This window comes from Gekko japonicus, unplaced genomic scaffold (assembly GCF_001447785.1).
Source record: "Gekko japonicus isolate JY-2015 unplaced genomic scaffold, Gekko_japonicus_V1.1 scaffold457, whole genome shotgun sequence".
NCBI classification, from domain to species: domain Eukaryota; kingdom Metazoa; phylum Chordata; class Lepidosauria; order Squamata; family Gekkonidae; genus Gekko; species Gekko japonicus.
Genome location: NW_015164196.1, coordinates 578330 through 600912, shown reverse-complemented (window position 1 = coordinate 600912; position 22583 = coordinate 578330). Strand labels below are relative to the sequence as shown.

The following is a 22583-nucleotide window of genomic DNA, read 5'->3' as shown; positions in this document are numbered from 1 at the left end:
AAATACTAAGATGCATCAGTCACTTACACTTGGCTATTCAAGCCTCGTCTTCTGATTCCATAATATAAACATTTTGCAACAGCCTCCATTATTTCACAATTAGAATTAAACAGAAGAAAGTGAACAATTGAGATCAGAGTGTCAGCTTTTACCCTCTAGAAATGGAGTAATAAAACGAGATCGGATATCCCTATAGAGGGGGCAATGTAGTATGGTGTGTGCAGTGGATTCTATATCTTTCAGAGAGCAAGAACGAAGTCTGTCTACATATGGTACCTGGTGGTACCTCCCTAAAAGCACCTCTGATGGCAGAACATTAAAGCATGCAAGCATGTATGCTCTGCGATGATGTGGGGCTGTTAAACTTAACAGATACTTTGCAGTAGAGCCCATGTCAAAAGTCCCCAACCTGCTTGGGGAGCATCTGCTGGCTGCGCGTTCCCTAAGTTCTTGCCTTTCGATGTTGAGAAATCTTTGTTTAATAATAGCATAGGCTTGTTTATCTGAAAAGGGGGCTAAATAATCCGGGGATATTCCCATTCTAGAGAGTTTCTCCTCTACATATCTAAGCCATGGAGAGAGATGGGACTCAGTTAACATGTGAGTAATAATACTTTTAGCTTTAGCATGGAAATAAAGTTTAAGACAAAACTGAGTTGTTATCAGCCATGCTCTGGTCGATAGAAGCCTTTGATTGGTTTCTAAGCATAAAGCTGCATAAGGAACACACGAGGGAAGTCCAAGAATTTTCTGCAAGAATCTGGACTGAATTCTTTCCAAGTCGCCAATTAAGGCTTCAATCCAGATTGGTACTCCGTAGAATAATTGAGCAGCTAATTTGGCATTAAGAACTTTAAGGGCCACTGGCACATACTGGTTACCCCTGGTATAATGGAAACATGTAATTGCTGTGGCATTATATCCTGCTAAGGTATCTCTTATCCCCTAACCCCACCCTCCCCAGCTCCACCCCAAATCTCCAGGAATTTCTTAACCCAGAATTGACAAGCCTACCACTGAACACTTAGAAATGTCAGCGGATCCGTCTTGTGCCGTGTTTGTGAAGGATCAGGGTACAGTAACAAGTTATGACGCAATCAGGGTCCCAATACCATGTTTGCCTTCCAATGCCGGTGTGTGTGTGTGTGTGTGGCTGGCAGGTAGGTGATCCTGAAGTAGCATCTCCTGGTGGTCTCTCCTGGTAAGCTCACCCCAGCTGAATGGCAAAATTAGAAGTCAGCCTGGCTGCTGGGGAGAGAGGTTGTCTGCCTGGGGGCATTTGCAGTGGAAAATTGGCCACTGAGAGAAGGGTGCTTAATTTTTCCTCTACCTCCTGGCCTGCTCGGGAAATGCCACCTGCAGGTCATTTGGGGTTGCCTTTTCAGCTGGATCCCAGTGTGTTTTTCGCACAGGGACGGGCTTGTGCAATTTCCCCACCGAGGCTGCCAATACAGCACAGCAGCAAGGGTCCCCCCACACACACATACCAGGTTTCCATCTTCTCATCACTGGCAGCAGCCATTCCACCTCGCTGGGCTTTTTCTTCTTTTTCTTAAAGCTGCAATGGGGGGCCCCCTGGAAATTCAGAGGACCTGTTAGCACATATTCTTTTAATGTTATGTCAATATAACGGAATTCAAGTGGCCAAGAAGAAACAGAAATTAAAAAGCCCCTCTGGGGGGTTGGGAAAGAAATGTCCACTTGAGAGATAAATGGCTGTCACGTGACCGGGACCATGAAAACCTGAACTTTCCCGGCCACGTGAGAGAGCCATCCAGGTTTTTCTGCAGTCTTTTCCAAAACTTTGGGAGCAAAGCAGGTTTGGGAAAGATCCGGGGGGGGGGGCAGAATCCTGGAAGTTGTATGGATACACCCAGTTGTCAAGGGCATTTCATTTGAATGGAGGGAGGTGCCCAGCGAGGTGCCACACGGATCGGTTCTGGGCCCAGCACTTTTCAGTATTTTTTATAAATGATCTGGATGAGGGTCTGGAGGGGCTACTTATTAAATTTGCAGATGGCACCAAATTGGGAGGAGCAGCGAACACACCAGAAGATAGAGATGAGTAAAGTTGATTGGCCCTCCTTCCTGGTTCTGTGTTTGTGTGTATGTGCTTTATTGAACTGTTTAAATATGTCATATATACCTTCTTTTAAATGTTTTGATGTCCGCTGCCTCGGGCGACCCTGTGTGGGTGGAAAGGCAGCATAAAAATGTTTTAAATAAAACGAATACCAGCGAAGGAGAGCAAGATTCTAGTTCAGTAGCACCTCAGAGACCAACAAGATGTCAGCTTCCAGAAATCAAAGCTTCCTTCATCAGACTCTCAAAAGCTCCTACCCTGGAACTCTTGTGGGCCTTTCGGACGCTGCTAGACTCGAGTCTTGCTCTTTTACTGCAGACCAACATGACTACCCCCTGAAACCAGAAAAGGAGATTAATCGGTTGCTTCCGTTGTCCGTCTGTTGAATCACTCTCTTTAAAAACTGGATTCTCAGGATTTGCTTTCCCTATAAACCATGATTATGATGATCATAGTTAGCATTGTGCATTGCTTACAACCGTCTTGTAAGGTAGGCCAATATTGTCCCTAAATTACAAGCAGGGGGCTGAGATAGAGAAAATAGTGGCTTGCCTAAGAAGATCAAGTGAGTTTGTAGCAGAGGGGAGATTGGAACCAGATTTTGCCTCATCCAGACTTCAGGAGGGTTGCCAACTTTGGGTTTGGAAATTCCTGGAGACTTTGGGGTGGAGCCTGGGAGGGTGGGGTTTGGGGAGGGGAGGGGAGGGACCTCAGCGGGGTATAATGCCCGGGAGTCCACCCTCCAAAGCAGCCATTTTCTCCAGGGATCCTGATCTCTGTAGTCTGGAAATCCGTTGTAATCCCAGGAGATCTCCAGGCCCCACCTGGAGGCTGGCAACCCTGTTTCCAGTTGCTTAGCCAGTATTCTGCCAGTCACCTTTCTTGTTTCTTTTTCTTTGTATTTTTGCATTTGTGTCTGTGTGCCCATGCCTGGAAGTCATGGCGACCTCTGGCGACTCCTACTGGGGCATGGAGGACGTTCAGAGAAATGGCTTGATAGCCTGCCTCTGCCTCCCGGCCCTGGTATTCCTTGGAGGTCTCCCATCCAAATACTTGCCAGGGTCGGCCCTGCTTAGCTTCTGAGATCCGATGAGATCGGGATTGCCTGGGCTGTTCAGGTCACATTTCTTGAAGCCGGATGGACGTGTGTTGTTTAGGAGGCGCAGCCGACCCCCGCCACACAATACGAGGAGGATGACCAGTCAATAGAATGAAGTTTTCCTTTTGGCTGCCTTTCAAGAGGCAGCACACGAGCAAAAGCAAATGCAGGAAAAAGAAAGGGCCCGTCTGCAGCAGGTGGTGCCTGGCGGGAAGCCCCCACTAGCAGTTGTTCGATAAAGCCGAGCTGAAGTCATCTTCCGGTAGTGAGGTCACTATAAATATCTGGCTTGAAGAGTGGGGGGGGAAATTCTTGACAGAAGAGGAAATAACTTACAAGTAGTGTGGAGGTGGGAAGGGGGGGGGATGGAACTTGCCTTTAGCTGAGTTTCATCGGCTGGTTTCTTCTGCCGCTCCCCAAGTGAGCATCGGGTGCGTGGGAGGGAGGTGAGGCGAGAATTTGGCAGCACAGGGAATTCTACCAGGTGGGTCAGAGGTAAACAATCCCTTGCCTCTTCTTGCTCCTTTCTGCTTCCGTACACCTCCCTGCCAGGGCGCTCTCCTTCTTGGTAGCATCCTTGATAATAACTTGATGGCACAAGCCCGGACAGATCGTCTGATTACGCTGCTGGCAGTGCACACAGTCCAAAGGGCGTGGTTTAGCATTCTCTCCCCCCCCTCCCCAGTAGTTGCACAGCTTCCTGGGTCATGGTTCCTCAGATCCTGTGGTGCAGCAACTTTCATGGTGGCTGCATGACTGGTCCCACTCGCCACTTTTGTAGGTAAACTACAGCTGCAAATACACACTCCCATAAGTTTCCTGCTTTTATGCATCCGTCTCCCTACCGATTTCACTAACCTGTGTGGTTATTAAAATGTTGAGTCATAGTTTTTACTTGAGGGCCCTTCCTGGTTCTCGAAAGTTTGCACAATGTTCCGGTCAATTTGGTTAGTCCTAATAAAAAGTATTACGTGGGTTTTCTTCCTGGTGCTGAATAAAAGGCATGTGAGATAGTGTGTGTGTGTGGGGGGAGGATCTACTCCTTGTCGTTCATGTCTGTGGCACAGTTCTTCCCACCTTTGTGCCAATGCAAAATAGGTGCCTGCCAATTGTTTGCAAGGCAATGAGGTATTGAGTGTACTGTGTATGAGAGTAACTTTTGTGGGATCAGACCAAGAACACTGCTTTCAACAGTGGCCAGCCAGATGCCTCGGGGATGCTTGCAAAACAAGTTACGTAATGGTCATGTCAATGAAGAAATGTCTAGTTTATCTATAGAAGGGCTATTTTGAAGCCTCCTCTTGTGGTTTCAGGTAATGAGTTTTTGGCCTAGCCAAACACCTGCTTGGCCTTCCTTGGGGGGGGGGGAGAGCAATCCCCACCTGTGTGTGGCTAAGATGCAAAGTAGAGTGCTAGTTCTATTATTCAGGTGCCTCTGTTTGCGAAGGTGCCTCTGCTCTGCTTATTACCCTTCAGGCTGTAAAAGTTTCACCCCGTGGACCTTGCAGTGTGCCTGACTTGGCACATGTGCAGGAACACGTGAAACAAACAAATCTGATACTGTGATTGGCTGCTGCTTGTGTGGCGTATGTGAGTTCTGAAGCCAGCACTGCTTGTGGTAGGAGACAGCAGGGGTTAATATTTAGCATGTGTCCAGTGCTTCCAGTCTCTAAAATGTTTCATGCACATGATCGCAGTGATCCTTACAACATTCTGGTAGGGTTGGTCAGTGCTAGCCCCATAATGCAGATGGTCCCCAGACAACAGGGGATAATTCCCCTGGACAAAATGGCTGCTTTGGAAGTTAAACTCTGGGGCATTATACCCTACTGAGGTCCCTCTAGGGTTGTCACCCTCTAGGTAGCAGAAAAATCACAGAAACACCACAACAAAAAATGTCAACCAATGAAACAATTGTTTTATAACCTATTTGTATCTTGAATTTCTTACTGAGACAAGTCAATGAGCATCTAAGACGACAACAATTTGTCTGATTCTGAAAGTAATAACTAAAGGGAAAAAATCCTATGAACACTTTCATGTAGAGGACATGCAATACAGTCCAGCACTTCAGCCTTCAGCATGAAAACTAGCAATTGCAGGTGTACCAATCCGGCCAAAGAGCATCTGTATTTCCGCCCGTTTCATTCATGGATTTCTTCAGAGCTGAAGTGTTTCAGGTTGTATTCAACATATTCCCACATAATTGTGATCTGGAACCCGTGCGCCTGCAATATGACTGTGGAGAATCACCAATCTGTATAATCTCCCAACTGTGGCAGCAGCCTTCTCACACTAAATTGTTAGCCAGAGGTTCTCAAAAGAATCATAAGATTTTAAGAGGATACAAATGGGTGATTCTCTACAGTCATATTGCAGGCACGAGTTCCAGATCACAATTACATGGGAATATATTGAATACAACCTAGAACATTTCGGCTCTGAAGAAATCCACAATGAAACATGTGGAAATCTAGGTGATCTTTGGCCGGATTGGTACAACCCTCTAGGTAGCACCTGGGAATCCCCCGGAAATTACAGCTCATCTCCAGACTACCAAGATCCATTCCCCTGGAGACAAGGGGATGCTTTGGAGGGTGGACTCCGTGGCACTGTACCCTCCTGAGGTTCCTCCCCGCCCCAAGCCGCGCTCTCTCCAGGCTGCATCCCCAGATCTTCAGGAATTTCCCAAGCTGGAGTTGGCAACTGTACAGATGGGAGGCTGCACGCAAATGGCTTGGCCTGGTGGTTCCAGAGGGATAGCCGTGTTTGGTTATTGTAGCAAAATAAGCCAGAAGGAGCTGCGGGGCTCAAGTGGTTAAGACGCTGAACTCCAGGCTGTGGAAGGTCGGTAGTCCAGCAGTTCGAGACCCAAGTTTGCCGCATGACGGAGTGAGCTCCCGTCTCTAGTTCCAGCTCCTGCCAACCTAGCAGTTTGAAAGCAAGAAATTGCAAGTAGATAAATAGGTACCACTTCAGTGGGAAGGTAACAGCGTTCCGTGCGCCTTGGTGTTTAGTCATGCCAGCCACATGACCACGGAAACGTCTTCGGACAGCGCTGGCTTCTTCGGCTTTGAAACGGAGATGAGCACCGCAACCCTAGAGTCGGATTCGACTGACTTTCGAGCAAGGGAGACCTTTACCTTTAAGCCAGAAGTCCAGTGGCACTTTAGGATTAACATGTATTCTAGCTTGAGCTTTCTTGAGTGAGAGCTCACTTCCTCAGATGGCACAGGGAGCTTGCATTTCAGCCAGCACCCTCCTGAATCTCAGCTTGCTCTTGGCCTAGCTCGGAGGTCCCAGGAAGGGAGCCACAGGGAGGCAAGAAAATTCTGGGCACCCTCCTGTTTGTGTGCTGTTTGGGTTGGGACTACACTTTGTGAGGGAAACTTGTCTAGGGGGAGGGATCCTTGGCAGCTTTGACAAGTTCCCGTTTTGTGTGTGTGTGTGGGGGGGGGGGAAAAGGGGGGGGGGGAACTGTTTGCAAGCCTGTCTCCAAATGATGCCAGTCCATAACCCAGCAGGCAGCCTCCTCGGTGAAACAGGTTGTATGAGCTACCCTGTTTTGTGTGTTTTGTGTCCCGTTGTGTGTGTGTGGAAGGGGTAAAGGGTGATGGGGAACTGTTTGCAAGCCTGTCTCCAAATGATGCCAGTCCATAACCCAGCAGGCAGCCTCCTCGGTGAAACAGGTTGTATGAGCTTCCCTGATAATTGGCTCTCTTTTTGTTTCTAGGTGGAGGGGGTGTAAAACTTTGTCAAAGGACTTTCTCGAGTAATTACGGTTGCTTGGTGGAGCCAAGCTTCAGTCTTATGGTAGAGAATGGAAGGTCTTTTAGGAATTAGTTATGAGTGAGGTTGGTGGGGGTTTTTTTAAGTGTTTGTAGTCGTTTGGATATTTTTTAAAGAGTTCTTTATCTTTGGCTGTATTTCAAAATTGTGTTATGAGCTAATATGTTAGATGAACCAACTTTCTAAACCTTCCCCAGCTGGAGGTGGTGGTGTTTCCTCATACTCCACACAGGTAAGTGGCTGTTGACATCCTCGCTGTCAGGGTTGGTGACTCACCAGATTTACAGGCATTCCTTTCCAGAAGCATCTCTTCAAGAGGCTGATCTGCATGACCTTCTGCAGGGCCCTTACTTGCTTGTTGCTGTGTTCGAGCGCTGAAGGGAGACTCCTTCTCTGTCACTCATCTGCAAAGTGAGGTCTCCTGACAGCCATTTTTTCCCCTTTCTCCCAACAGGGTCCTTGGTATCAGGCCAGACCAAAGAGGAGATCCAAGTTCCTGAGAATCAGTGTAAGTTCTGAGAAGAAAATTGTGCTTAACACGTGATGCTGCCTGATACCTTCTAGCCCACTGCTATCAACCCTGACAGACAGGGAGCTTTTGAGGGCCCCGGGCAGAGAGAGCTCTTTCCTAGCTCTTCTGCCTGGAGGGCATTTCAGGAGAGGCCAAGGATTGAAATACCATACAGGAGCTTTCCAGGTACTCTATAGTACCTCTTACCTCAAACTGTGCCCCCCCCCCATGGCTTCTATATCCACCCATACCACTGGAAGGTTGTTTTCAAGCTTTTTAAAATATATATGTATCAGTAATCGCTAGACTTCTATAGCATTATATTATACCAATCTATTGCCACGATCTACTGGCCCCTCTAAATCCCCAGCTTTCATTCTAAAAAGTCTCTTTTTAGTTTGGAGTCTGCACTTCTAATCAGTACACCAATCTGGGAGAGCCGGGTTTGATTCCCCACTCCTCCACATGCAGCTGCTGGTGTGACCTTGGGTCAGTCACAAGTTCTTCCAGAGCCGTTCTCTCGAGAGCAATCCTCAAAAGAGCTCTCTCAGCCTCACCTACTTCATAGTAGGCTGTCTGTTGTGGGGAGGGGAAGGGAAAGGAGTTTGTAAGCCGCTCTGAGACTCCTTTGGGTAGTGAAGGGCGGGGTATAAATCCAATCTCTTCTTCTCCTTCTCTAGCCACTTCTAATTGCGGACACATCACATCTCCAAACCAAAAGGATGGGAGACTTACTTTTTGTAAACAATAGGAAAGCTAGAATTCAGAGGGGCCGGCATTATAATGATATAGCAAGCACACACCTCTTCTTTTTTTTTAAAGCCCGGAACTAGTCCTCTTAGTGGCATGATGAGGGAGAATGGTGGCTGTGAAGGCCTGAGGGAAGGAAAGCGGTGCCAGTGTGAGCAGGACCCCTGGATAATGGGGGAGGGCAGGGCAGTGCAGCCACCCGATCACGTGCTTGTGCTGGTCTTCCCCAGAAGATCAGAGGAAAGCAGATCTGGGAAAGCGAGCACTAAGGAAAGGGAAAGTATGGCTAGAGCAGGGGTCCACGACCGTTTTTGAGCCTGTGGGCACCTTGGAAATTCTGACACATGGTGTAGTGGGCATAATTAGAAAATGGCTGCTGTAGGAGGCGGAGCCAGCCACAGAATATCAGGGAGCGAGGTCATATCTAACTCTATAGTACCTCTCCAACATTTCAGGCAGAAGCTCTGTTGAAAAAGATGCCCGCCCACTCCACTTGGCAGGCACCAGAAAAGGTGTCCACGGGCACCATGTTGGGGACCCCTGAGTTAGAGCATGATTATACCATGACATTCTGTGGGTGTTCCCGAACAGACAGACAAAAAACCACTGCGGTTTGCTAGCTTGAAGCGGGGGGGTGGGGGGACACACCTGTGTGGAAGCAGCTTATGACTCTGTGTGGTGGAGGGCTGCGCAGTCCCTGCTTAGTCTTGGCCTTTTAGAACCTCTGCACCCCACACCAGTCTATTGTGTGTGCCCCTGAAGTACAGAAGCATGGGTTAACTAGATATGTTCCAGGTGTGTGTACCTTGTTCCACCAGCATGAATGGGGCCCTTCCGGCCATGGAGTGTCATAAAACGTTCCCTTTCCTGCCATCCTGGTCCCCTTCCTGCCAGAGCTTCCCTTGTGTGATGAGTGCAGCTGGCTCTCCCTGGACAGTCCTTTTTCCTTCAACAGGAAATGCTCTTTGAAGGTGAAGTGCGGGGGAAGCAGTTGAGCAACGCTTCCCCTTCCTGCTTTGAATATTCTTTGGAGCTTTGCTTGCCTTTATGCTCCAACTTTTTGTCTCCCCCCCCCCAAAAAATATATTTTTAAAAAACCCTTTGGAAGTGCTAGCACAGCATTCAAGCAAGGGGATAAGGAAAACAATCCGATGCCTCTGATGTCACATCTAATCATCAGAACAAAAAAACCCACACCCCTCTGTGTGTGTGTAACATGTGTAATCATGATCTAGAGGCTGTGTCAGGATTCGTGTTAATTCTTCAAGGAAACGCAAGGCATTTCATGCTCGCTTCCTGCTCGTCCAGTGTTTTTGTTATAATGAGTCAATCTGTGAAGCAACTGGGGCTGGTTTAAGCTTTTGGGGAACCTTCAGCAAGATGTTACATTCATGCCACCCCGCTTGTTGCGGGGCCTGCCTTATGTGGAGGGTGCCCAGCTCTAGGAGAGACAGGCAGAGGCAGCATGGCTGTTCCCAACTGTGTGGGTCTCACTCTGACACCTAGAGAGAGCTGCTGCTGCTTGTATTCTTTGAGGAAGCAGGTGAGGCTGAGAAGGGGGCCAGGTGTGATAGCACCTATCTGGGACATTCTGGTGACCAGGACTTCCCAAAACCTTCCAGTAATGCGGTTGTAGGAGCTGCGGTGGCTCAAGTGGTTAAGACGATGAACTGCAGGCTGTGGAAGGTCAGTAGTTCAGCAGTTCAAGACCCGGGTGCCGCAAGACAGGGTGAGCTCCTGTCTCTAGTTCCAGCTCCTGCCAACCTAGCAGTTCGAAAGCAAGAAATTGCAAGTAGATAAATAGGTACCACTTCAGTGGGAAGGTAACAGCGTTCCGTGCACCTTGGTGTTTAGTCATGCCGGCCACATGACCACGGAAACGTCTTTGGACAGCGCTGGCTCTTCGGCTTTGAAACGGAGATGAGCACCACAACCCTAGAGTTGGATTCGACTGGCTTTCGAGCAAGGGAACCTTTACCTTTTAATGTGGTTGTAATAGCTGTTCCATCCGATTCCTGGCCTCCTGTTGCACCAGTCGGACAAGGAACAGACTTCTTGCCACGATAAGCTTAAGGAGAAACAGAATTTGATTATTATTTTTTGAAGAATGAGACTCTGACTTGAGTCTGTCAGATGTGTAATTGAGCAGCCGTGGGTGGAAAGGCCAATGTGCTAGGAACTAAGGTTAATTTTTGGCTCCAGTATTATTTCCACAATTGAAAATGCTTCCTCCAGGTATTGTTTTAAACCCAGAAAGGGGGGGACAACCATGTTTTGCTGTTTGTTCTTCCCCATTGCTTAAGAGACACTGAGAGGGTATCATTAATCAGTAAAACAATGTTATCTTCTTCGTGGTCTCTGTGCATCACACCCTTGGGAATATACTGCGCCTGCGCTGACCTTCTCGGTACCGGTAGCTAGCAAAAGGGATTTTCGCGCCTCTCCCAGGTCACGCGCCGGCTCCACTGCACATGACCAAGGAGGGGCACGCAGATCCCGCCAGTTCTTTTCTGACCGCCGCGCTGGTAGGACGCCTTCTGCTTCGGTCTGTTAAGTACCTAACTTTCTGCTAAACTTGCGTTTAGTTAGTTTCCTTTTCTTTATTTTGTTTTTTGTAGTTAGCATTTTTCTTCGGTGTGTTTGTTCCTTGTCTTTAACGTTTCCCCCTCCGCTGGCCTATGGCCCCGCGGTGGGGTTGTTTCAAACGGTGTAAGACTTGCGGCCTTAAAATATCTCCCACCGACGGGCATTCGCTTTGCCTCGTCTGTTTAGGGGAGTCGCACTGTGTTTCTAAGTGCGGACATTGCCAGAAATTCTCGAACCAGACGAGAAAAAACAGGGCAGCTCGTCTGCACTTGGCTTTGATGGAGAAGGCGCTATCTCCACAGTCGTCTTCGCCGTTGGACACGTCCGGGCACGCCTCGATGTCCACCCTGGCTGCGGACACTTGTCCTCCCGTTTCGGGACCATCGACGTCGACGGTCGCAATCGATGCTTCGGCACCGAAACGATCGACGCCGATAAAAGACCACCCCGTACCTTCCAAGATCCGGAAGCAGGGGATATCTGATGCCGTACCTTCCAAGATCCGGAAGCAGGGCAAAGACTCACAGCAGTCGAAGAAACCTAAAACGGACAAGTCGAAAGTCCATAAGGTTTCAGCTAGTCAAGGTCGAGATCTCACGCAAGAACCTCATCACCTGATTGGTTCAGATCTCGACATCGACCTTACTCAGCAGACAAATCAGTCGCAATCTGATATGTCGAGTCGTCAATCCTCTCATGCTTCCCCGGAACGTGGAGTCGATGATCGACACCGACCGGCATCCCCTACTTTAACCTGGGATGAGAGACAGTGGCATTACTTGTATGGAAGCCGATACCCATACCCATGGGCTTTTCCTCCACCACCTCCACCTGACTGGGATCGTCAATCGGTGTCATCCCGCATCTCGCAGTTTCGGGATCGATCCTCGGTATCGAAGCAGTCCATGCCGATACATCCACCAGACCCGGCTGCACCCCCGGTCAACATGCCGACAACGCATCAACCGGAATTACCCGGATCATCCCCGGAACCATCCAATGTATCCTCCGATTCAGACGACTCCTCTGAACATATAGAGGACGTGAACATACAATCCACCCCACAGGATGTGGAAGCGGATCTGCCTATTTCTCCATCAGAGGATGTTAAGTCATATGGAGACTTTGTTCAACGTATGGCGTTGGACCTGTCTATGACTCCTACTCTCGTTGCCAGTTTCGTGGATGACAATGTTTTTGACATTATGCATTCCAACACTTCGCCTTCTGTGGCTCTTCCAATGACAAAAGTCCTCTTACAAACTACTAAGGACTTTTGGACCCATCCAGCCTCCATTACTGTATCCAATAAACGTCTGGATCACATGTACAAGATCCAAGAATCTGGGGCTGAGTTTCTATACACGCATCCTAAACCCAATTCTTTGGTCGTATCGTCGTCCACGAAAGGAAAATCGAGTCACTCAACGCCATCAGATAAGGAAGGAAAGAAGTTGGACTCGGTGGGCAGAAAATTTTACACTGTCGGTGCAATGGGCATTAAAACGGCAAATTATGCAGCCTGCATGGGCCGCTATCAGTTCAATTTGTGGAAACGCTTAAACGACTTCCTTCCACATGTACCAAAGGAATGTCAGCCTCAGATTAAGAGGCTTCAAAATGAAGGGATGGTACTGGCTAGACATCAAATTAGTGCTGCCAAGCATTCCTTGGAATCTGCTAGCAAGACTCTAGCAACTTCCGTAGCCCTACGCAGACATGCCTGGCTCCGTTCCTCCTCATTGCCATATGATACCAGATCGTCGGTGGAGGACCTTCCTTTTGAAGGCTCTGGACTGTTTAGTTCCACCACTGATACGGTATTACAGGAAATGGATAAGAGTATCAAGACGTCTAAAAGTCTGGGAATCTCTCCCCCAACTAAATACCCTAAGACCAAGCAATGGCCTAGACAATCTTGGTCTTCTAGACAACCGTACAACAAATCGCCTACGGATCAATGGCAAAGACCTCCCTCTTCTCAGTCAAGGTCTTTTCCCCCTAAGAATAAAGGACAATCATCGGGTGCCTATAAGTCGAAGTTTCCCAAGAATCCCAAACAGGGGCTTTGACTTCAGCCTTACTGCTCATACTCGCCTCGCTCCCTTTCTTCACGCATGGCTGGACATTTCTACAGACAAATGGGTTCACTCTATAATAAGAGATGGCTATCTCATAGAGTTTTCTCAAATCCCCACAATTTCCCATTTCGTCGGAACTCCAACGTCACCTGTCCTGATGCAAGAAGTACGATCTCTGTCACTGAAAAACGCTATAGAGATAGTCCCGGCGGCAGATCGTTGCCACGGGATTTATTCCAGATATTTCACGGTCCCCAAGAAGGACGGAGGACTTCGTCCAATTATGGATCTAAGATTTCTCAATCGATTCATTGTTTACAAAAAGTTTCGTATGACCACTTTGCAAAGTATTTTACCACTCCTGCCTCCAGGGACATGGATGGTCACTTTAGATCTCAAAGACGCTTATTTTCACGTCTCCATCCATCCTCGTCACAGAAAATTCCTCAGATTCACGGTCGGAGAGGACCATTATCAATTCAAAGCCCTCCCCTTCGGGCTCTCTACCGCCCCCAGGGTTTTCACGAAGGTAATGGTGGTTGTCGTCGCCCACCTTCGTCTTCAGGGCATTCAGATTTTTCCGTACATAGACGACTGGTTAATGGTGGCAGATTCAAAGGACTGTCTCCTTCAGCACATCACCATTACACTGTCGACCCTATCCTCCCTTGGAATTCTAGTCAATTTGCAGAAATCCATGCTGCAACCTGCAACTCGCGTGCAGTTCATAGGAGCTGTCATAGATTCCCTGGCCACTCGGGCCTACCTTCCTCGCCAACGGGCAGATACCATTCGTCTGGAAATTCGACGTTTGTTCCGATCCAATGTGACATCAGCAGTCCACGTTCAGCGGATCCTGGGTCTCATGGCAGCCACCACCTCTGTGATCGAGTGTGCACGCCTTCGCATGCGTCCGTTGCAGCTTTGGTTTCTAAAGAAATTTCGCCCCTCCTTTCACCCCCCAAGTCTTCGACTAGTCGTGCCTCCTCAGGTCCTTACCTCCCTGCAGTGGTGGCTCGTGGACACCAATTTGCTGGCGGGTGCACCGTTCCAACCGATTGTTCCCGTGATGTCGATCACCACAGACGCCTCCCTGTGGGGTTGGGGTGCTCATACGGACGACACTTGTGTGGGTGCTCCATGGCAGCCCCTTTGGAAACGTCATCACATCAACTATCTGGAACTGCTGGCCGTAAAATTTGCCCTCAGATCCTTGCACAAACAGGTTGCAGGGAAAGCTGTGTTAATATTTACGGACAATACAACTGCAATGGCTTATATCAATCGCCAGGGCGGGACAGTGTCCAGATCCCTTTGCAGGCTAGCTATGGACATATGGGAAGAGTGCCTTCATCGGAATATCACTCTCCAAGCTGCCCATCTGCCAGGAACTTTGAACCAGCAAGCAGATTTCCTGAGCAGAGGAGGAGCATCGGACCACGATTGGGAGCTGAATTCAAAGTATCTCCTCCCTCTTTTTCAACGTCTGGGACATCCCCACATCGATGTTTTTGCAACTCGATTCAACAAGAAGTGTCCCATGTTTTGTTCCAGAGCGGGGTTGGACCCTCTGTCACTGGGGGACGGCCTGTTGATATCGTGGGCTCACAACTTTCTGTACCTATTTCCTCCGATTCCGCTGCTTCACAGGGTGTTGGTGAAAATACAACACGACAAGCCCCATTGTCTTCTAGTAGCCCCCTGGTGGCCTCGGCAAGTTTGGTTCCCGACACTGTTGAGGTTAGCCAAGGGATCCTTTGTACACCTGCCGCAGGAGTTGGATCTCCTCCAGGCTCAGGAGGGCCAGGTCCTTCACTACGATCCTCTGAGTCTCAAGCTGACTCTGTGGGAAATACGCTTTCAGTGATGGACGCTCGTATCAATGATGTCTTGTTGAACTGTCGTAAACTGTCTACTCGGACTTCCTACACAAGGAAGTGGAATCTATTCCTGCAGTATTTGAATTCCTCAAATCTACCTCCTCCGCCAGTGGATTTGAGGTCTATTTTTGCATTTATTTTGTCCAGAATGGACTTGGGTCTCAGTTTTTCGTCGGTTAAAGTGTATTTAGCTGCGGTGTCAGCTTTTCATCCATCTGTTGATGGGTTTTCAGTTTTCTCGCATCCTCAGACAAAACAGTTTTGTAAAGGCCTTATTCGCCTGTACCCTCCCCGTCGTCCTCCAACCCCGGCCTGGGATTTGGCTTTAGTTTTGCGTTTTTTGATGGGAAAACCTTTCGAGCCATTGGCCACTTGCTCTCTAAAATTGCTGTCACTCAAGACTGCGTTTTTGGTGGCCATTACCTCTGCTCGTCGGGTCAGCGAATTGTCTGCTCTGAGGTGTGATCCACCATACTTAAGTTTTTCCCCACATGGGGTTTCATTGTCTTTGGACATCTCCTTTTTACCGAAAGTTGTTTCGGAATTTCATTTACGTTCAGATGTAGTTCTGCCATCATTTTTCCCGTCTCCTGCTAATGAAGAGGAACGGAAATTGCATTCTCTGGATGTTAAGAGAGCGTTGTTGTTCTATTTGGGCAGGACTAAGTCTTTTCGCCAGTCTCCAGCTTTGTTTGTTGCTCACAGTATGCCCTCCCAAGGGAAGAAGATCTCTTCCCAGAGGCTGTCGAGATGGATTGTGGAGGTGATCAAGCTATGCTACGCTTTGGCTAAGAAACCTCTTCCAGGTCAGCTTCGCGCCCATTCTACGAGGGCGGTAGCAACTTCCACAGCTTTCCTGCGAGGTATGCCGTTGGAGGACATCTGCAACGCTGCGACTTGGGCTACTCCGCTCACCTTCGTGAAGCATTATGCCCTTGATGTCCGGTCTTCTCGTCGTGTGGCGTTGGGTCGGTCTATATTGCAGACGGCGCAGATGTAGGGCCTCGGCCCCTCCTCCAGGTAAGAGTTATTGCTTGCTATTCTCCCAAGGGTGTGATGCACAGAGACCACGAAGAAGATAGACAGGTTGCTTACCTGTAACTGGTGATCTTCGAGTGGTCATCTGTGCATTCACACCACCCGCCCTCCTTCCCCTCTGCTCTCGGCCCTTCATCTTGTTTCTTTGAAGGCTGTTGGGCGGCGGTCAGAAGGAACTGGCGGGATCTGCGTGCCCCTCCTTGGTCATGCGCAGTGGAGCCGGCGCGTGACCTGGGAGAGGCGCGAAAATCCCTTTTGCTAGCTACCGGTACCGAGAAGGTCAGCGCAGGCGCAGTATATTCCCAAGGGTGTGAATGCACAGATGACCACTCGAAGATCACCAGTTACAGGTAAGCAACCTGTCTTTACTGAAAACCCCTCAGATCTCAAAGACCTTCTAGTATTGGGGAATAGACCTTGCAGGATCCAACCCAGTGCTTTGTGGAGACCAGTGTGGTTTCCCCTTAACCGTGAGCCTTGAACCGTGGGAAATCCCTAAAAATAGGAAAAATAATTGTTTGTTCAACAGAATTGCTATATACTTAGATGCATTTTACTTGTGTTTGTTCCGATCAGTTAAGACTCGGAAGCACCTTGACCTGCCTCCTCCTTCCCTTCCAACTTTACTGCCTCGAGCTAACACTTTGTGCTTGGGGACTGTGATGGAGTCGTCGTTCCACAGTTATTTCTGCAGGGCTTCATGTCGAATTATTACTTTGTTCTCATTAGTTCCTGCAATATGGTGTCCTGATGATCTGATGCCTCCCCTTGTGCCATTTTGTCCTCATTCTTCTTTCCCTTTGTACATTTCTAGCGGTCAACCTGCCATGTAAAGCCAAAGCCGGGGTGGGTACACCATCGCGCCTGGAGTGGAAATTTCAGGGTTCCAGTGGCACAGCGTTTGTGTACTATGAAGGCCAGCTGACAGGTACATGGCTGTTTTGGTGGGTGGTGGAAGTCTCAGCTTTCTAAAATGGGAGGATTTTCTAAAGTGCATCTTGGCACTGGACATAGAAGACTTTTACCCAGCATGTTGCCTATCACTGTCTTTCCTGTTACCCACTTGTTTCTCCCCTGTTCTCCAAATCAAAGAGCCAGTCCCGGCTTTCTTCTGCCTCACTGGAGCAGGAGGTGCCTCAAGGAGGCATCACCTTTGGGTCTGCCAGTAAGGTCCATTTGAAAATAGCTTCCCCCCCATAGGAGTTTCTTAGCTGGTTTTTGAGATGGCACTCAAAATTCCAAAAGTGCCTTCCCATAGACTTAAAGTTTGGGGATCCCTGTTGGAAGATGCATCTTCTCCACCTAGAAACCTTTTCCTCTGATTCCTGCTATAGGGCCACTTACAAATGCTGGGGTTAGGCAGCTGTGAGCCCTGGCTGAGGCCACGCTTACAGGTGCTGTAATAGATCTTCTTTTTCTGCAGAAAGCTACAAGAACCGTGCTGACTTCCATCCCAATGAGCTTTATCTCAAGTCGGTCACCCGCAAAGATACGGGGCAATACACCTGTCAGGTTGTTGGCGACATCAACAGCGGGCTTAGGGAAAACACAATCGACCTTGTTGTCCAAGGTAGGAGTGAAAGCAATGGAGGACTCTGATGCTCGCCCTTCGGTAAACCACTCCCCCAGCATTCTCGTCTCTGGCAATAACAGGCACCATGGATTGACAGTCCTTCAACATGCCACGGATGAAAAGGGAGACGTGCTCATAATACCCTGAATGTCATACCAAGGGGCACTTCCTCAGGCTTCCTACCTCTCCCACTGTTTCATACTGCTGAAGGTTGTTGTCTGCTGTATTAATATACCCTGCAATTGTCACCACCTTAACAGCTACTATGATTCATGGAAAGAGATCCTAGGAAAGCAATGTTTCCAGTCCTTTTGCCTGTGCAGTATGGAAGCATTTACTTATTTCCTTCAGTTATACCCTCCCTTTTTCCACAGTGGGGATCCAAAGTGGCTTACATCATTCTCCCCTTCTCCCTTTTACCTTGTGAGATAGGCTAAGGCGAGCATGTGTGACTGGCCCAAGGTCACCCAGCAGGCTTCCATGGCAGAGTTGGGGGGATTTGGACCTAAGTCTCCCAGATCCTAGTCTGACAGTCGAACCACTACAGCTTTCTGCCTGTCACACCATGCTGGCATATTCAGATTATATATCTCAGGAGCTGCAGGATTTATAAAGTGCTGCGCTGTGCATTAGTGCTCATGCGCAGACACTAGCATGCATGTGTGGTAGAGGCCAGATGCATCTGTTTCTCCACCTGGAGATTTCGATGTCTAGAGATTCAGGGGAATGAGCAGAGCTTTCACGAATGGCAGTGCTGCAAACTCCTCCTGTTTATGGAGCTGCAACGTGGTGGCTCCCAAAAGGCCACGATCATTAAATGATTTATCAGGGATGGGACTAGGAAGCCAGGGCACTTTTTGACAAATGGGGGCAGTTGGGGCGTGCATATGAAAGTGATTAAAATGTGGAATTCACTACCAGAGGATGTAGTGATGGCCACAGGGGAAAAAAACCCAGCTTTAATGGGATTATGCAGATTCATGGAGAATAGATCTATCAGTGGCTACTGGCCACGGTGACTGAGAGGAATCTCCGTGTTCAGAGGCAGTCAGCCTCCGAACCCCAGAGTCAGGAGGCAACATCAAGGGGAGGGTCTCTGCCTCTACGCCCTGTTGTTGGCCGCCCAGAGTAACTGGTTGAGGCCACTGTGTGAGACAGGATGCTGGACTAGATGGACCGCTGGTCTGATCCAGCGGGGCTGCGGGCCCACCTCAGTTTGGAGAAGTGTTCTTTCGGTATCTGAGTCCCTGTAATGGCATCTCTTTCCCTTCCAGTTCCGCCCTCCAAACCCAAGGCTCACGTGCCCTCCTCTGTAACCATCGGTAACAGAGCAGTCCTAACTTGCCTGGAGACGGACGGTTCCCCACGGCCCACCTTCAAGTGGTACAGGAATGACATCCTCATGCCCGTGGACCCCAAAACCAACACCCTCTTCAAGAATTCCTCCTACACACTCGACTCCAGTACGGGGGTGCTGGTACGGCCTCGAGCAAGAGCCTTCTTGCAAGTCTTTTTAAAGCCATATATGTAGCTGTCTGGTCTGTTGTGTTCACTGTGGCCTGTTTGCGGGGGGTGGGGGCCTGTCCAGGGCCTTGGACAGCTTGAGAACTTCCCCAGCATCCGCAGCCTGAGAGAGGTCCTCATGTTAGCAGCAGTGGGGCATAGTGGGAGGGAAAGGCAGGCAAGAGAGGCACCATCTGGGGAGTGAGGAAAAGGGGGTGGCCCAGTAGTGTACAGTGTACTGTGTGGGGCATGGGATATTAAACGCTCCGTTCTGTTTCCAGTCCTTTTGCCTGTGCAGTATGGAAGCGTGGATGAGGGATCTTAGGTTTTCATATTTTTGCAGGAAAATCCCTCAGGATCCAAAGTCTCGATCCTTAGAAATCATAGGTTGCTTGCAGCTGTGTTCATAAAACGATGAAATTCGACAGGTCGGTTGTGAGTTCTGTGACGGAATGAGAAAAAAAGAAATACTTTTAACACCATTTCAGGGACTGAAGGGGAGCCTCGTCTGGTTCCCTTCTCCCAACATTTCCTTTGGCTCACTTTGTCTGGAGAGAGCAATACAACAGCTGTGTAATCTTGAGGTTTCTGCTAATGCAGCAGTCAGAGGGACGCGTGAAAGAGCGTAGGTCATTGGATCGGGCATGCGAGACCTCTCCCAGTTCCTGGGAATCTACTTGTGCTGATAGCTCTTCTTCCTCTCTGTCAGACGTTTGAACCGGCGACTTCCTTTGATGTTGGCGACTACGCTTGCGAGGCGGATAACAGCATTGGGGCTTCCCAGAAGTCTGAAGCTGTCCACTTGGAGCCCAGTAAGTATCCCTCAGCTGGCGTCACCTCACCAACCTCAAGGTGGGGCCTGGGGTTCTCCTGGAATTACAACTGATCCCCATATCTACAGACACTAATTCCCCTGGAGGAAGTGGTGCCTTCAGAAGGTGAAGTCTGTGGCATCGCATCTCTGCTAAGCTTCTCTCCAGACACTGCCCCCAATCTCCAGGAATCCCCCAAGGTGGAGTTAGCAACCCAGCCTATGAGGCCAAAGTATCCTTGATGGCTAGTTCTGCAGCTGGCAAGGAACAGAACGTGTGAGAAGAGATATTTGCAATAGAACCAGGTGCTGTCATAAGAACATAAGTATAACCCTGCTGGATCAGACCAGTGGTCCATCTAGTCCAGCATCCCGTCTCACGCAGTGGCCTCAACCGGTTCCTCTAGAAGTCCATCAACAGGGCATGGAGGTCTTGTGGAGGACCTCTGTTTGGGAAGAGAGCCTAGATGGCTGGTTCTCACGTCACATGGCAAACATTTGGACCATCCCCTCCACCAGAGATTCCAGAAGCGCCACAAGTTTCAAGAAGCCTTCATGGCCAAACAGCCGATGTTGAAGTCTGAACAGAAATAGAGTAGTGGGAGTCAAAGAGTCTGTGGCAGATCTGAACAGTGACTGGAGCAAGTTCTAATAGCCAAAGCATGCACAAACACACACAACCCCCCCTGCTGAAGAAGTGTGCTTGCACACGAAAGCTTAGACCTCGAATAAAACTTTGTTGGTCTGAAAGGTGCCCCTGGACTCAAACGTTGTTCTCCCCCTCTCCTGTTTGTTTGAAATCTTCCATTCCTGTAGTGCATTTTAATGTTATGCTTATATATGTAACCATGAAGTTATGCTATGCCCTACAAATTAATGCTGTGCATCTGTGCCATGTTGTGATCATTATTTTCCATAACCAGAAGCACCTAAAGGGATGGTTTTTGGGGAAGCTGTGAATATGAAGAAAGGGGTGACGGTCACAACAGGTCTGAGTCTGAGAATGGATGCTGACAGGAGCTAGGCCCCGTCAGCAATGCTGAGCCAAAGCAGAAGTAGGTTTGGGAACAGTTCCAGCATAGGACAACCTGGTCTAGCAACATTAGGTGGGTTTTTTGGTTGAGGGAAGCCCAGGAAGCTCATGCACCTTTTGGCCAAAATAGCCCGCCATCCAAATTGGTAAAGATCCAAGAGTAGTTGTAAAATCCTGATTGGCTTAGGAGAATGGACAGATGAGCCGAATGAGATATAAAGATCGAGGGGTCTCCAGCAGGAAGTCAGAGAGAGAGAGGATACAAGCCTCTCTCCCTCATTGCCTGGCTTTCAGGTATCCATCCGAAGGAAGACCCCTTGCTGGAGGTAAGGCCTTTTCCCACCAAGTCATCTTTGGCCGCCTTTTGGTATGCCTCACTACCCCTTTCCTGGAGGATTGGTGAGATAGCTAGGGGTTTTCCTTTTGCTTGCTGTTATTGCTCTGTGCTGCTTTATGGAAGGGCTACGGCTTTACTCTAGGCAGGGTAAATCTACGTTGGGCTAAGCTATATGCTCTCTGTACTTCTCTTTGTTGGTGGCATTCTGGAGATTCTTAATGTGATAAAAGGAGGGAGAATTCTTGTTAAAGCTTATGTAGAAGAAGAAGAGAAGAGAGATTGGATTTATACCCCACCCTTCACTACCCAGAGGAGTCTCAGAGCGGCTTACAAACTCCTTTCCCTTCCCCTCCCCACAACAGACACCCTGTGAGGTAGGTGGGGCTGAAAGATCTCTGACAGAAAATGCTCTTTTTCAAGAACAGCTGTGTGAGAACTATGGCTTGCCCAAGGTCATCCAGCAGGTGCAAGTGGAGGAGTGGGGAATCAAACCCAGTTCTCCCAGATTAGAGTCCGTGCACTTTAACCACTACACCAAACTGTACCAACAAAATTCCATGAAACTATATAACCTGGTGTCCAAGCTCTTTCTTTTCCTTGAAGTGTTATTCCCTGCATAAGATTAAAAGATCCCTCTCACAACGCAGGTTAGCATTTTTCTTTAGCACAGATGTCCAGGTTAACACAGGTTGGACTAGATGAACCTGGAGGTCCCTTCCAACCCTGTGATTCTATGAAAACCTCAGGTTTATATGCTCTGACTTTCCATCCCCACCCTTCCTCTTTTTGTGGCCAAACTGTAGTTCTCTTTAGCCAGTGGTTTGCATGGGAGTCCCATTCTGGTTTGGAGGGCAACCAAAACTGTTCTTTGCCATTTTGGATACAAGAGCAAGCTTTATGATTTGCAAGCAGAAGAGGGAAGCGCGGGGGAGTGCACACGCCAAAGGCTCACTCACGTACGTGTGGACAGAGGGAACTGGCCGCAGCTGAGCATGAGATTGTAGAATGAAACGTGGCACTTCACTTCAGATGACAGGAACTGTGTTCTGGATTGCTCGCCACACTCCAGAATACGTATCCCTGCAAATACTAGCTTCTTACTTTGAGGGGTTTTCAATGATGTCTTAGCGTTGAAAAGCATGAGCAGAAATCTCTCCTCTGCCACAAAAGTCACCAGGTGGGCTTTGGCAAGCTGCTATTCTCTCAGCTTTGTGTGTTCAGGATGGGAATAATAGTGGCCTTACCTGGCGGGGGCGGCTGTTGCAGGACCGCATGGGGATGTTCTAAAGTGCTACAGAGATGAGTGGCATCAGTCGTTACATACATTCTCCTTTAGCACAGATGAAAAGGCTGAAGCTGGGAGGAGAGGGTGGGTTTCCTCAGGCTAGCCAATGAGTTGGTGACAGAGGCCGGGTCCAGACTGGGAACTTGCTTAATGGTATGGAGTGCCTAGGGTTGGAGGGTCAGTCTAGTCAGAGGTCTTACCCAGGGCTATTTTTGGGCAGGAAT

At 48.9% G+C, this 22583-nt stretch overlaps 1 protein-coding gene across 1 annotated transcript in view; it reads left to right on the top strand.

Annotated features, from left to right (window-relative positions):
- Window positions 1-22583, top strand: part of F11R (F11 receptor) — a 51495-nt gene that overhangs the window by 24749 nt on the left and 4163 nt on the right. Inside the window, exons 2-6 of the mRNA XM_015408345.1 lie at window positions 7426-7479; window positions 16632-16745; window positions 17241-17387; window positions 18665-18867; window positions 19603-19705. Of these exons, the coding sequence (XP_015263831.1) occupies window positions 7426-7479; window positions 16632-16745; window positions 17241-17387; window positions 18665-18867; window positions 19603-19705 (621 nt within the window). The remainder of the gene's footprint in view (window positions 1-7425; window positions 7480-16631; window positions 16746-17240; window positions 17388-18664; window positions 18868-19602; window positions 19706-22583) is intronic.